Genomic DNA, 15,314 nt, shown 5'->3' with positions numbered 1-15,314 from the left:
TAGTATGATAAAAATAGACTGGGGCTTTTATTCTTGACCCAATTATAACAATCAAGAGTTATTTAGTGTTGTTACTTAGGGACAGTCTTTAGGTATTTCCCATCTCCTGGTATTTATTTATGAGAAGTCTTGGAAAGATTTGAGCTTAACAAGGGTTTGAATGCCTTCTAAGTGTAGAAAATTTGGATTTTATAAGAGGACAGCATCCTGTTACTCTGTGGTTTTCAGCCTGTCAATGTTTCCAGTGTTTTCAAATGACGCACTTTATTTCCTTTGAACCCAGCTCATTTGTGGTTGAACGACAGCCATGCATGCCAACCCACCCTCAGAGGCCGATGGTACTTAAAACTCTCATTCAGTTTACTGTGAAGCTAAGGTAGGCAGAATGTATTCTATCATTTCATATTTATGATGCCATAGCCACTGTGTGGTTAAGGCTAGTTTCTCTCATTGTGCCTTTCATTCAACTATCCTTTACTGAGCACCTCCTGCATACCCAGCACTCAGCTATGGTAAGTACCCACAGAAATATTAAGGTGAGAGCCCTGCTTGTAAAGATTAGAACAATGAAGATGAGGACATGAGAGTTATTAGCATGAAATCGCAATATCGGACAACATGGGATTAATTGCTCAAAAGGCTGACTTGAGAGAAAACTGGGGAGCCTGGAGAATGCCTTGTGGTCACTGAGGAAGGACCTTGAGGGAAGAGCAGGGGCGTGGGAGAGTGAGACTATAGAAATAATGACTTCCTGGGTCTGTTTTGTAAGCATGGGGAGCAGGGAGAGAGAGAATTGAGTAGATAGATTTGGAGACAGATTATGGAAGGGTTTGAATATCCTATCCAGGAAATATAGTGGAACGTTCTTCACCTGTTATCACCCAGCAACTAGCTTATTGGATGGTCCATGAAAAATCTCAACACCACGATCTTCAGTACATCCTTATTATGTACCTGATTTAAAGAGAAATGATTATGTTGTTGCCACTTTATCTATGTATCTGATCCTTTTCATTTGCATGAGCAAACTAAAGCATACAGTGTTCCCTAATGACACTCTTAAAATAATGAGTTTGACTTCAAACTTTCAAAGATTTTCATCATGCCTCAATCTCTTGAGTCCCAAAGCTTTACATTTCTAATCACTAGGTCACCTCTGGAAAGCTGAAATTCCAGACTAGTACTAGAGGTGGTGATGCCATGATAGATGGTGATTTAGGATCCCATGATAGCATCCCTGATCACAGATCACTATTGGAACCCCATTTTAAGTTTAGTTTAGTTTCATTTTATTGAGATATAATTGACATACAACACTGTATAAGTTTAAGCATAATGACTTGACATACATAAGCTGCAAAATGATTACTACAATAAGTTAAGTTGACATCTATCACCTAGGAACTTCACTTTTAAAAGGAAGGCATTTGTCTTTCGTTTGCATTTCAGAAACCCATCTTGAAATTCTTAATCATTTCCTTTGTGTGAATTTGCACCAAGACTTTAAGAAACAAACAAAAAAAAAAGGCAGAGACCAGGTCCCTTTTTAAAATTTTATGATTTTCAGAAGGTGTTCCTTCCTCATCCCCACATCTCTATGTAGCCCAGAAAATTGTAACACTAAAAGGAAATAGAAGGGTGGTATATATGCTGCTTTTCCTTGAGACACCCCCATAGATGTTATGTTCAGTCTAAGATGCTCTGTGGGACGAAGGGGAAGATGATTAGGGACTGCTCAGCAAAAAGTTCTGAGTGGAAGAGGTCCCTGAATGGCGTGGTGTTTGAACTGATTGCCAGAGGCACAGACCATTAGTCCCTGGCTTAGGTGTTCTGCCTTCCTCTTCCATCTAACTGTTCGGTCCTCATCCTTCTTCTCTGTACACTGTCCTCCACTGTCTTGATAGATGATCCTTTACTTAGTATTCAAGATTTTCCCTAAAACCCCTCTCTACCATAGCATTCCATCCTCCTGTTTCAAAGGAAGGGGGTGACATGGGACTCCCTTTTGTCGTCAGCATCCTACAGTGAATGCGATCCTTCCTGAAATAGGATAGAGAGGAATGCAGAGGGGAAAAACATCTTGTCTTACTCCATATGACCTCCTCACCCCTCACTACGAACAGCTGTACACTTATTATATCCCAAGCCCTGAAACCAATCCTGGCAGGATTTTTAAGGAACCTTTGCTACATTATTTTTGTTTTGTTTGGGCTGTCTGTTATCTATGACTGTATTTCTCTAATGAGTTGGGAAAAGCTAAGGAGTGAAGGAGGGCTGACACAAGAAGGAATTAAAGGAATTGTTATTCTGACCTTTGATCATTTGTTTGTTTGAAGTTAGGTCTTTTTTAGTTATGAACATTTTTGCTGTTACTTAAATATAGTGTCTTTAAAGACTGCAAATGCATCTGAAGTGGAATTTTCCTTATTCTACCAGAGTCCTAGTCTTTATCAGTATTTTACCATAAAACACTTATCAAAACATTTAGTCTTACTAAGCTTACAAATTTTTTATAATATGAGAATAAAATGGAGCCACATTAATAGACTTGCAAAATTTTTTTTTATACATTTAACCCAAATAGCTATTTTTCTGACCTAGCCAATGTGTTATCCAACACACATCAACTGAAATAATATGGAAATACTTTCCAAGTATGTGTTATATTAAGTGGCTGATGTCAATATTAGTAACACGGCAAAGTAAAGAGTAATTGGACATTTTAAAAACACACTAACATATGACTGGAAATAATGTGAGTTTGATTTATATGTACTTACTGTAAATATAGTTAAATCTTTAAATATAAAAAGGCTTTTAGCCATTAAAATTTTTATCTTTAATTCTTTATTTATGTGTCTTTCCAGACTATTGATAAAATTACCAGAACTAAACTATCAGGTAAAGGTGAAAGCATCGATTGACAAGTAAGTTTCTAATTTCATTTTGAAACATGAAAATGTAAGACTTTTTAAAAACAACTGTCCTTATTTTATAGAATAATTTTAAACTTTTAAATGTACTTCTCTAACGTTACATATCAATGTACTTCAGATATTTGACTTTGAAGTTCAAACATTTAACAGAACGCCAAGGAAGACTTACTTTAAAAATTTTACTGTAAAGACTTGAAATGAAATTTTATATACTATCCCCTAAAGTATCATAGAAAAATTGTTATTAGATCTATTAAATAACTCATTTTAAAGAATCTTCTTGGTTTTACAGGAATGTTTCAACTCTAAGGTAAGACATTTACTTTAGAATTTTCGGCTGTTCTCATAAATATAGTTTACCTGAGACCATGTAAATAGCCAAGATTTTCTCTGTAGCAATCGAAGATTTGTGCTTTGTGGAACTCACGTCAAAGCCATGTCCATTGAAGAATCTTCCAGTGGGAGTCTCTCTGTAGAATTTCGGCATTTGGTGAGTTTGGCAGTAAAATTACACAAGCTTTTTTTCTCCTCCAAATTAGACACATTTAAACTAATAGGCCTTATAATTTAATGTGTTTTGTTCTTTAGTGTTTCTTATGCAAATTAAGGGCCATATTGAGACATAAAACATGCCATCATTGAAGAATTTTAAATGGTAAAAAGAACTCTGAACCTTAACTCTGAAGGTGTGAGTTCTTAACAACGGTGATGTTGTACCTAAATATATGTCTTAATTAGTTAAAATATTTTGGTAATACTGACAGAGATAATCTGTCTTACAGTCGATAGGCATTCCTGGTTTCATGTTTTAAATCTCCCTAATGATACCAATAATGACATGTCTGGCTAAAGGCTCTTTCATTTTAGGAGGATTAGCTTGGGGAAATATGATGTTTCTGGGTGTGAGTTGCAGTTTGCCTTGGCATTTCTAGAAAGCTTCTGACCCAGCCTCATCCTGTTACTTCTTGCTTTTACCACTTCCTCTTAACCTAGAGTTCTCTTCCTGCTTTCTTTCTAATTCTTTGCATAGTTCTTAGATTCCCAAAGACCCTGCTTGTCTTGCCAAAAACATGTTGCTCATCTGGTTTATCAGCATTTGGGAGGTACCTCACCTGAATGTTGGGGCACCACTGAAGCAGTCTCTAAAAGTCTACTTCCTTAAAGATAAAATTTATGGTAACAGAGAGATATCTGCATACATAAATTTATGCTGGTTTTCATTTTTTATTTTGTTTTTGTTTGGTCTTCAGTATTGAAGAGTACATTTCTTTGTAACTGAATCTCTCTATATGACACTGCTAAATCAATAAAATGTAATGAGGGGTGATGACATATACATCCTTATAACTAGAACTCTTTTTGCTTAAGTTCAATTCCTATTTTCAAGGAACTTTCAATAATGGCCAATGTTTGCTAATAAGTGAAGCCGTAAGAGGCCCTTCCGTCTTCCAAAAGAGTCACTTGGAAAAGGAAGGACAAGGAACAAACCAAAAAGTGATGGGTCTCTATTCCAGCAGAGATAATATATAAAATAACAAAACCTTAGTTTTCATGGTGCTTTTCTAGTTGCTAAGCATTTTCACATATATTATCTTTTACATAATACTTTAATCACTTTTTAATACAAAAGTAAATATAGAAAATCAGAGAAAAAATTAAAAACCACCTATGATCCCAACACCTTGACATAACATATTTATTTTTACATTTTCATTCATATATATATATATATATATATATTCTTTTTGTTAAGTGGGATCAGACTGTACACACTAATTTGTTTTCTGTCCTTTTTTTCCCATTAAGTAATCTATGTCATGAACATTTTTGTATCTCCTGCTCTCATGGCATTTAGTAGCTCACTGTGCCATGTGGCACGCTGCCCCGTTGTCTATTTCCCCAGGCCTGTGTGTTAGACTTGATTTCGTAGGCTTTGAGAATCATCACGGCTGAGCTCAGATGATACTTGTCAGGTACAAAGGAGTGCTGAATAGATTCTAAAACATCCCAGCATGATTTCCTCTTTCCAAAATGTGACTGAAAAATACAGTCTTATGCCAGCTTGCTCCCTTATCTCAGCGACAGTTCCTAAAGTGGCATACCTTGAGATGAAACAGGAAGCTCGTTTCTGTTGAATCCGGGCAGCTATGTCACATCAGGTTTCAGTGAGTTAGAAAACATCTCGGTTACTGTTCTAGAAGTCAAAATTATCGGCCAAGAAAACCCCAACTTGATATTTAGCTGATAATGCTTCTCCATCTAAATACTGTTGTTTTCTTTTACAAAGCAACCAAAGGAAATGAAGTCTAGTACTGGAAACAAAGGAAATGAGGTAGGAAATATTTTCTCCAAAAGAATCTTTCTAGGTAATAATCCTATAATGTCTTATTTTTATAAAGCTCTTAAGCTGCCCTTTATATTTTTATATAAAGTCAAATTCATGTTTCTCTAGTTATACATGTAAAGCTCAATAAGTTGCAGACAGTATAAGAAATTTTGTTATTAAAACAGAAAATGCATGTAACACCCTCCTAAGAAAATGACTATTAATATTTTGGTTCACATCATTCTAGACTTTTATCTTTTATCTAGACTTTTATACTTTGAAAGTATATATACACATTGTTTCATAACCTGCTTTTTTTTTTTATCACATAGCAATGTGAGGTGAACAGCTTTCCATAAACTTAAATACTCTTGGAGAACATGATTTAAAGTGGTTGCATTATATTGCTATAATTTCTTTAGTCAGTCCTTTATTATAAAATATCTTAAAATCACTCATTTTCCACAGATAAGAGGTAAGTCTTGAACATCGTGACCCAGTATGTGAAAATCACAAGTGAAAAACAGTTCTATTACTTTATGGTATCAATTACTTTGCTCTTATATTAAAGTTGGCATTTCACTAGATGAATTGATTAAAAGAACAAACTGGTGCAGCCCAAGTGTTCAAGTTTGAGTCAATAAATAATAGAGTGGTCAAATCCTGGATTGGAAGTGGCTTTGGGAATCAGCTATTTAGTTGACCTAGATACTAGAGCATATGTTTATGCCCTACATATTTGGAATTAGAAAACCTGGGTTTGAGTCCATTCTGACAGTGACCAAAAATGTGATCCTTGGCAAATGATCTGATGGAAAAATATTGCATTTTTTTCCTCTGAGAGATCAGAGTAGTAATTCCCAGTGCTCGCTGCTCAGAGGAACTGCATATGTAAGACCACCTACATGATGCAGTTATAAAGCAGTGAGGCTTGTTTCTAGTATGGTTGGTATGGATCCAATCTCCTGGCTTTATAGTCACAGCTCCTATGAGAAATCCCTTTGAATTATTTGGAAGAAAAAAAGCACTTTATAAATCCAGCCTTCAACTGCAGTCAATCTAGCGCACTCCACAAAACCACAAAGGTCCATCACAACAGGTTTTATGCTCTACATTTTCCCTTCCAAGAATTCTTCATTCCCTTAATCGTGTCTTAAAGATACGATTTGCCAAATATCACAGCCTCACCGAGGATGAGCTAAGCTTTCCTCCCAGGGTAGAACCTTGGCTTAGGGCAGAGCATCAGACAGGTTTCTCAGCCCAGATATCACAGGAGCAAAGCTTTTGAGTTTAAGGATATTCTAATAAACCAAACAAGTAGGAGTTATTCTTCTCACCTTATAGAAATCCATAAAGGTTTTCCAAACTTCCTAGTTGAAACATTAGCTCGTTATAAATAAAAGCCCATTTCTTGATTATCCCTGGAATTTTGGCCAGAGTTGCAAACAATATTTCATGCAGTGACCTCCCTGAATAGTATTTACTAAGTCTGAATAGACTGAGCACAATGCTTCTAAACTCTTCTTAAGGAAAACAAATCAAATGGGAATAAATCTAAATCCCTGAACTCTTTTAGTACCTTGTCATCTTTGTGAATGTAAAATCGAAATCTTTACTTGGGTTTCTCTAGAGACAGAAATCTAAGTAAATCATCTTCTACTATAGAAAAACAACTGCCTACTTATCTCTCTTTGAATTTATTTCCTCTCATTTTCTGATTAATAACAAAATCATATGGTTATATCAGAATGATTTTATTTCTTCCTTTTCTTTTTTTTCCAAGTTTTCTGGAGCTGGATAATTTTATTTTAAGCTATTCTTTGAGCTCCCCCTGTTGACAGAATTTTAATATGACTCCTACGTACATTTAAAACAAACCACAGACTTGAATGCTATTTTACGAGCTACAGGAACAATTGAAAAGTCACACAATATATGACGTGGACTCAGAAGGATGAGCCTGGGGAATCAGGGGCTTGGCTAGGCAGTAGGGGTGACGAAAGGAAAGTCAGGAAAGAGTGGGGGAAGATCTGATGTTAACATGGGCTTCATAAATTAATGGGGCCAGGGATTGAAGTAACCAAACTTTAGGGAGAACAGGAAGCTAGGATGTTATAACCTCATTTTCGAATTTCAAACAGTAGCTGTCGCTTATCGCTTATCTGTGAGCACCTGAAGCAGGAGTTCACAGCCTGATAAGAACTTATTGGACAAATCCTCGTGCGGCATTTACTATATATCGGGCACTGTCTAAGAGCTTCACTGGCATTGATTTACGTAGCTCTTGCAGAAGTCTATGAAGTAGATACCGTTAGTGTCATACTTATTTTGGCTAGGGAAACTGAGGCACAGAGTGGTACAGCAAAGATGATTCAAACCATAGCAGTCTGGCTCCCATGTCCATGCTCTTGGCCGCTGTGCTATGCTCCCTCTGTAGTCATGAAACCTTCCCTTGGAGAGGCTGCCCTAGTTGGCCCTCCTCTTTGACCTCTGCTGCCCCTTTATCTCATCCCAGCCCGCCATTTGCTGAGATTCCTATAAGGGAGATTTTTTTTTTCTTTTTTTTTTAGGTTTATGGTATGAAATTTATTTTTCTGATTCTTTGAAAAGAAAATTTAAACGATATATAAGTTTATGCTTCTGTACTTTTATTGTTGCCTAGTAGTACCTAATTTTTCTTTAAATGAAATACATGAGGCAAATAACTTGTGGGAGAAATTTGTTATGGTCTGGCAGCTCAATCTGAATGTTTTTTGTTTTTTGTTTTTTACATCTTTATTGGAGTATAATTGCTTTACAATGGTGTGTTAGTTTCTGCTTTATAACAAAGTGAATCAGTTATACATATACATATGTCCCAATATCTCTTCCCTCTTGCATCTCCCTCCCTCCCACCCTCCCATTCCCACCCCTCTAGGTGGTCACAAAGCACCGATAAGGGAGATCTTTGCAGGTTTGCGAACAGCATCTCATCCTTTCCTCTCTGTTCCAGCTGCTGCTGTCGTTGTCCTCACTTTACCCACCTGCTCAGAAATCACATAGTTACCTCGCACTGGAATCCTTACGAAGGGTAGAAGGAATTTAAACTAATGCTTCCTGAGAAAACGTTGACTTCTCCCTTATCTCCTGCGTGCATCGGTGCGGTGGTGGAAACAGCACTGCCCACAGCTCTGCCTCTTACAGGCAGCTGACCTTGCGCTAGCTGTTTTACCTCACTAACTCCTTAACTATAAAGTTTCATGTTAACCTGCACTTCATAGAGCTGTTGTGAGGACCACACGAGATGGCGTGTGTGAGAGTCAATTGCCGTGTGCTGTGCGGCTGTCTGCCATGGGCTTCCTGATCAGCCCTCCAGGCTGCCCCCTCTATAAAGAGCAGGTGGGGAAATGGCTCTAAAGGTGGTACCTGGCCTAGGATAAACCACTAATCCTTATCCTTCCTCTTCTGCCCACCTGCTAGGTGCTCTGCTGGAAACATTCCCTTTCAAGGGCCAGTGAGCATGGCTTTCTGGCTCCAGGTCCATGCAACCTCAGACCACCCCATATATAGGCCCCTTTTACAGGACTGCACATCTACCTGCTGCCTACCGCATCACCACACCCCACAGCTTAGGGTCCCTCAGTTCTATGTTTGTGGTTGTGAGAGCTTAGACTGAATACTCATTAAATGATCACAGACACACCATGACAGTTTCCCCAGGATTGCCAATCCAAACCTCCTTAGAATTGCAGCACCCCTTGTCTGTTTGACTCTGAGATTAGCCAGGAAGAGGTGACCTGTCAGGATGTGCATGGGCGCCTGGCTGTAGCATTGGGTGAAGGGAGGATGTTGACGTTGCCCTAGACTCATGTTGTCCCCAGAAGGCCAGGGAGAACAATGGCGCCACCTCCTTGGTTGGGGGCTGGTGAAGGGTGGAGCTCTGGGTCCCCCACCCCTGTTTCAATCAGTCAGCTCTATTTTAAATATTTTACAGATTGGGACTCAGGTGGGAAATTTACTTTTAAGAACATGTTCCAGGGTTCAAAAAGATTTGAAAACTGTTGGACTAGTCAATCTCTAAGTTCCTTTGACTGAGATTCTGTAATCCTCAGAAGTACAACAGAGGGTAGGGTCATTTTTTTCAAAATGAATTTGATTTTGAGAATCTGCTTGGAAATGAGGAATCTGTAGACACGCTATCTACAGATTCCCAGGAAGCAACCTTTCCCAGACGTCCTTAGAGCCAGCTAGAGAGTGATTGTTGAAGTGCAGAAATTGTTTGAACAGGGAGGCTGGAATTGCAGTGTCTCGAGTTTGCTCTGTCAGTAGGCTTTAACTGATAAATGACAGTTTTAGTCACAGACTGAGGTGTTAAGTAATTTTGTTTATGTGGTGGAAAGTCATGAAACACAAAGAAGCTATTAGTAAAGCCTGGGTGACTTGAGTTTCGTTTAACAAAATAGCCAGACAAATGTTCTTTCAAGGTTCAGTGTTCTCAAACACAGAGCCACCACTCACACTCCAACTAGCTTGAGCATTTTCACAGGAAGTTGATTTCCTTCTGAACTAGTTTAAGTAGTTGCAATGCTTTCTTAAGACAAACATTGGTACCAGAATAACACTAAAAATGTAGACTTTTTCTGCAACACCCTCCATACAATCCCCTTACATTATGGGCTGATAATTTGTTGTCACTTTACATTCATTTCCTATGATTCTGTGACTAAGGTCTGTCTCTCATGTGACTGTACCATTATTTCCCCTCTTACTGTTTCCCAGCATCTAGGCCAGTGGTCTCCACATGACAGGGACTCAACAAATACTCATTAAGCAAATGGATTATTGCAGTCGTTTTCTATTCCACATAGTTTTCCATGTGCGGCATTATCATAGAGTATGGCTTGTTAAGAGACGAGCAAGATAAACAATAAGGTCCTACTGTATAGCATAGGAAACTGTATTCAATATCTTGTAATAAACCATAATGGAAAAGAATATGAAAGAGAATATGTATATATATGTATTACTGGATCACTTTGCTATACACCAGAAACTAACACAACATTGTAAATTAGCTACACTTCAATTAAAAAAATACTAAAAAATAGAAAAGACGAGCAAGAAATTTAGATGAAAATCATCCTTATCCCAGTCATATTTTCTTAACAGAGGTTGTCTTTCAAGTCAAAATCCAAAAGCCATAGCCACTCGTTAACATATTCTAGGTTTTCAGGGTGTGCTGTTAGACACTGAGCAGAGGTAACATAAAAGAATATGGTGACATCTATACCTACCTTTCATCAGTTTGTGTATTTTTTTCCAGGCAGAGCCCTGGTCAGGTTGTTCAGCCAGTTTTCCAATTCCTTAGCAGATTATCCAGTGGGTACAATACAGTCAATCCAGTTATAATATCAATGTCATATAATATAAATATCATAAATATGGATATTTTAAATCTCTAACCATCTCAGATGGTTAAAATGGCTTTAATACAGACATTAATGGTACATCTTATCTATGATATTTTGCCAGCGTGTAAGGAATGGACTCTGGGAACGTGAGATTGAATAGTGTCTCTGGCTTGGACTGCTCTGATAAAATAATAAAGACTGTGATTGATGCCATTCAAGCTTTGAAAATTAATGACACTCTCTTCTGTCAGAACTGCTTGTCTCCAGTCATGTGTATTGTCCGTCAGCTTCCTTGTTGGATTTCATTCTAAATGTGCCTCACAGTTGCATCAGGGGTTTTAAGTAAACATTAGAAATTAGTTTGAATCACTGAGAAAACCTCTCACCACCCACATTACAGTTTAATAAAGTAATATTTAACGTACAAAGTCTTCTTCCAAAGTTAATGGACAACCCCGTGTGTCATTGCTCTGTCTGTGGAGTCCTGCCATTTGGACAGTGAGCACACAACTGCCATAACCCAAATATCTGAGGGAATTATCCATAATGAATTATCTTATATATATATGTACACATTTAATCATATAAATTAAACAATAGAGGCTAGAATGGGGGAGGGATAGGACTCAGAAGGCTCCCTTTGGCTGCCCTCCAGCTGTGGCCCTCCCTACAGAGAAAGATGTCTGAGCGGTCGAGGCTATGTGCTCACCCAGAATTCCCAGCTGCAGAATTCCCAGCCCCAAAGACCTCAAGCCCACTTCCAGGGCTTGTACAGACCTCTTCCCCAGGTATGCTCTTTCAAGCACAGATGACACCATCAATGCAAACATTGCTAGGCACAAGGAGAGACCTAGGGGCCACACTAGTCCAAGAAAGCCCCTCCCAGAGGTGGAAGAGAGGGGGATGGGCCACGGTCCAGGATGGCCACGCTCTCCCCAGGCCAGCATGTTTGTGGCACTTTGAGGAGTTAAAACCTGGCCAGTTAGGTCAGGTGAAAGCTTAGCTGTCAAGGCAGGAGACGAGACCATATTTTAACAGTTTGATCACTTGCTTTGTAACAGCTAAATAGTTAGACATACGGTATGTGGTCTCCATCTGTGTGCTTGCCTCAGGCTTCTAAATGTGCTGCCCAGGCTCGTGTCCCGTCCGCCACTGAACTCAGTGAGAATGGGAGCACCCCCCACCCCCCACCCCGTTAGTGAACGTGGACTTGTGGATTCTTCATTTGTCTCAGTGCTTTGCATAGCGTAAACACTTCCTCCCCGTAGGGCAGTGGGATTTTTCTGTTGTTTAAAAAAATGTGGTTTTTGTTCACCTTGGTGCCTGAACATAGCCAACTACTTCACGTCATGCTCAATCAAAGGAAGAGCAATTTATTTATTTCAACATGTAAGGGGATGTCAGGGGAGGGGGCTGGCTGTTTGGCGTGTTTGGAGTAATTTTAGGGGTGGTCTAAGGGAATTTTCAAGAGGAATTTTCAGGATCATAACTTTCTACTAATCCAGTAAGAAGCAATCTCACCAGGTCAGTCTAAGTTACTCCAGGCAGAATAAGGTACCACAATGATCTAACCCAAGAGAGAGAGGAGTTTTTAATTTTCTATTTCCTTCTCAGGAACAAATTCTATTTTAATGTGCCTCATTATCACCAAAGTCTTCCCCCATGTAGTTGTTTTTCATATCATCATATTAGAACTATTTTTATTTTTTGAAATTTAATGCCGATGGATTCCAGCTTATTATCAACATATATTCAGCGGTAGATGTCCCTTTCCCTCAGGGCTGACTCAGCCACCCCCAACTGCACACTGACTTTTCTAACCTAGATAATTCCACTTCTGTTCATATGTTCCCCCAGGGCTTATTTTTAAAATCGTTTTGGCTTTCTGTATCATCTGTAAATTTTCCACATCCCTTTTGAGACGAAACACAATGTGGATACATCGCATTGAGAATAACTGCCTCATAAATTCCACCCGGGGTTTTTGTTAAAATGCAGAATCTGGTTCAGTAGGCCTGGGATGAGGCCAGAAATCCTGTTTTTCTAACAAGCTTTTAGATGATGACAGTACTGCTGGTCCTGGGCACATAGCAAGTTGCTGTCAGATTTCATCATGGAAAAACAGCAATTTCTGTCCCACTCCTTCCCACTCCAAACCCACTCCCCAGAGATGACCATTTTTTGAGCTATAAATATCATGCTAATATCATACTGTTACTTCCTGATTTTTTTATTTTATACACTTAACTCCTGAATTATTTCTATAAAAGATTAAGCTGTGGCTCTCTCTCTCTTTTTAAACTTTTTATTTTACATTGGAGAATAGTTGATTAACAATGTTGTGTTAGTTTCGGGTGTACAGCAAAGTGATTCAGTTATACATATAAATGCATCTATTCTTTCTCAAGTTCTTTTCCCATTTAGTTGTTACATAATTTTGAGCAGAGTTCGCTGCGCTATACAGTAGTACCTTGATGGTTACCCATTTTAAATTAAGCTATGGCTCTCTTATACCAGCTCTTCATACATATTAATTTCACCCATCTTCACAATATTATCATATACTGTGTTTTGGTTAGTTAATATATTCAGTGTTTACATTACTATGATTATATAAAAATTGTTAACAGCTGAACCATATAACATAGTATGATTGTATTTCCATTCTTGTATTATTTTAGTTTTCCCTGGATTTATTAGTTGCCTCAGATTTTTTATTTAATCAGTTTATTTTATGTAACTGTTACTAATGTAGCCCCAAACTTTCCTTCAGAACTTGAAAGGTCCTTAAAATATAGTCATACAAGTCCATCTGAATTTCTGTCTTTTTCTTTCTTTTTGGCAACATCCCTCTGGGAACCCTCCATCTCTTGCTCCAATCTGGGCCGATTGCCCCTCTGATCCTGTTGCACAATCGTGTTTTGTTTTTTTGTTTTCTGGTTTTTATAAACTTACTCTCACGATCATCCTGGGGAATGAGTGCATCTCCTACTTTATTAGGTATTGAGACATTATTCTCAAAAAGTGATTGTACCAACTCCCATTAGAATGTATAAGAGTTACCATTGGGTTATGCCTTTGATAGTTCCTCTACTCCATTTCCTCTGTTCTCTTTCTGGAACTTCTGTTTGTTGTTTTGAGTTTGTTATTCTTTATTTGTTATCTTTTCTGTCCTATTTTTTATTTCTTTGGGGGTTTTTTGTTTTTTTGTTTTTACTTTCTGGGACATTTCCTCAGCCCTACTTTCAGCTCTTCTATTGTTTTGTCTATTTCTCTTATTATATTTTTAATTGTTCATCATTCTTTTCTGAATGTTCCTTTTGGTAGTATACTATTCTCCTTTCATGGATGTAATGTATTGGTTACATCTGTAAGGATGTAACATCTGAAGTCTTTTAAACATCTTTAAGAACTTTTTAATGAACAAAATGTATATGTATATACAACTATATACTAAAGTATATAGAGAAATACAATGAACCTTCATTTTTACATCACCCAGCTTCAACAATAATTAACATTTTCCCTGTCTTAGTTAATCTATTTTCCCCATAAACACACACATTTTTCCTGGAGTACTTAAATTCCAGATAGTATAGCATCTTACTCATTGATATTTTGGTAGGTATCTCTTATCTAGAAGATAAAATTTTTTAAAAACCTAACCACAATACACTTATCACAAAAAAAAACGAAAATAGCATTTACTTAAAATCTTTCCTTAATAAAACTCCATTATTTGTTCAAATTTCTCCACTATCTTGAAAAGATCTTCTTACAGCTGGTTTGTACAAATCAGTATCCAAGCAATGTTCACCCATTACAGTGGTTGATTTGCCCCTTTCCTATGCCATTTATTTGTTGAGCTAATGTATAAAACTGAGCCTGATATACTTTTTTTATTATAATATTTTTTATTATAGTTTTTTTAAACTTTTCGTTTGCTTTTTGCATTCTCTCTTTTTTTCTGAGTTCTTGGTTGTTGATTTTTGTATCTGCATTTCATGTGAGAGGCTTTGTCAAATGTTGGATGACCATTAGTTTACTGTTTAAGAGCACTAAAAAACTGGAAGTTCTGTGTGCATGGTAGGGATTTAGACTTAAGAGTGATTATTAGGACCTGGCTGTCTCACTGGGGGGTCCCTAAAGGTAGTATCTGTAAGTTGTTTCTCCCTTGGTCTGGTTATCTCCCGGATATCTCTCCTGGAGGTGTCAAGCAGGGACAGGGGCATGGGCTTCCCCTAGATTTGGCAGGATCCTCCCGCACAGTACCTCACCCTGCCCTCATCTTGGCCTTGTATCCAAAATGCAGAGAGCCTCTCTAGTTCCTCTGATACATCCGCTCCAGAGAGTAAACTTCCTGTCTCCCACCAGTGTCGGGGAATGTTGGGAACCTCGTTGCAAAGGGCTGGGGCTAGTAACTGCTCCTCCTGTTCAGCCCTCACTCCAGACTCAGGGGGCCCAGTGTTTCCAACCCCTGGTTCTGAGACACACTACCCCTACTGCCACCCTCGCTCCACACTCCCCTACCTCTCATTTTGAGACCTAGATTACAGCTTTATTTTCCTGGAAAGTAAATAAAACCCTAGCTATTACTTTACCGAAGTTTCTGGAAGGAGCTGGGGAAAGTACACGTTTTACACCTACCGTGTTTAACCAGAA

At 38.1% G+C, this 15,314-nt stretch overlaps 1 protein-coding gene across 1 annotated transcript in view; it reads left to right on the top strand.

Moving 5' to 3' along the window:
- STAT4 (signal transducer and activator of transcription 4) overlaps nucleotides 1-15,314 on the top strand; it is an 83,110-nt gene that overhangs the window by 55,781 nt on the left and 12,015 nt on the right. The window contains exons 9-13 of the mRNA XM_065880470.1: nucleotides 284-376; nucleotides 2,868-2,927; nucleotides 3,229-3,246; nucleotides 3,333-3,426; nucleotides 5,224-5,268. Of these exons, the coding sequence (XP_065736542.1) occupies nucleotides 284-376; nucleotides 2,868-2,927; nucleotides 3,229-3,246; nucleotides 3,333-3,426; nucleotides 5,224-5,268 (310 nt within the window). The remainder of the gene's footprint in view (nucleotides 1-283; nucleotides 377-2,867; nucleotides 2,928-3,228; nucleotides 3,247-3,332; nucleotides 3,427-5,223; nucleotides 5,269-15,314) is intronic.

Source organism: Phocoena phocoena, chromosome 7 (genome assembly GCF_963924675.1).
Source record: "Phocoena phocoena chromosome 7, mPhoPho1.1, whole genome shotgun sequence".
NCBI lineage: Eukaryota > Metazoa > Chordata > Mammalia > Artiodactyla > Phocoenidae > Phocoena > Phocoena phocoena.
The sequence above is the reverse complement of the archived record's forward strand: the minus strand, read 5'-3'. Positions and strand labels throughout refer to the sequence as shown.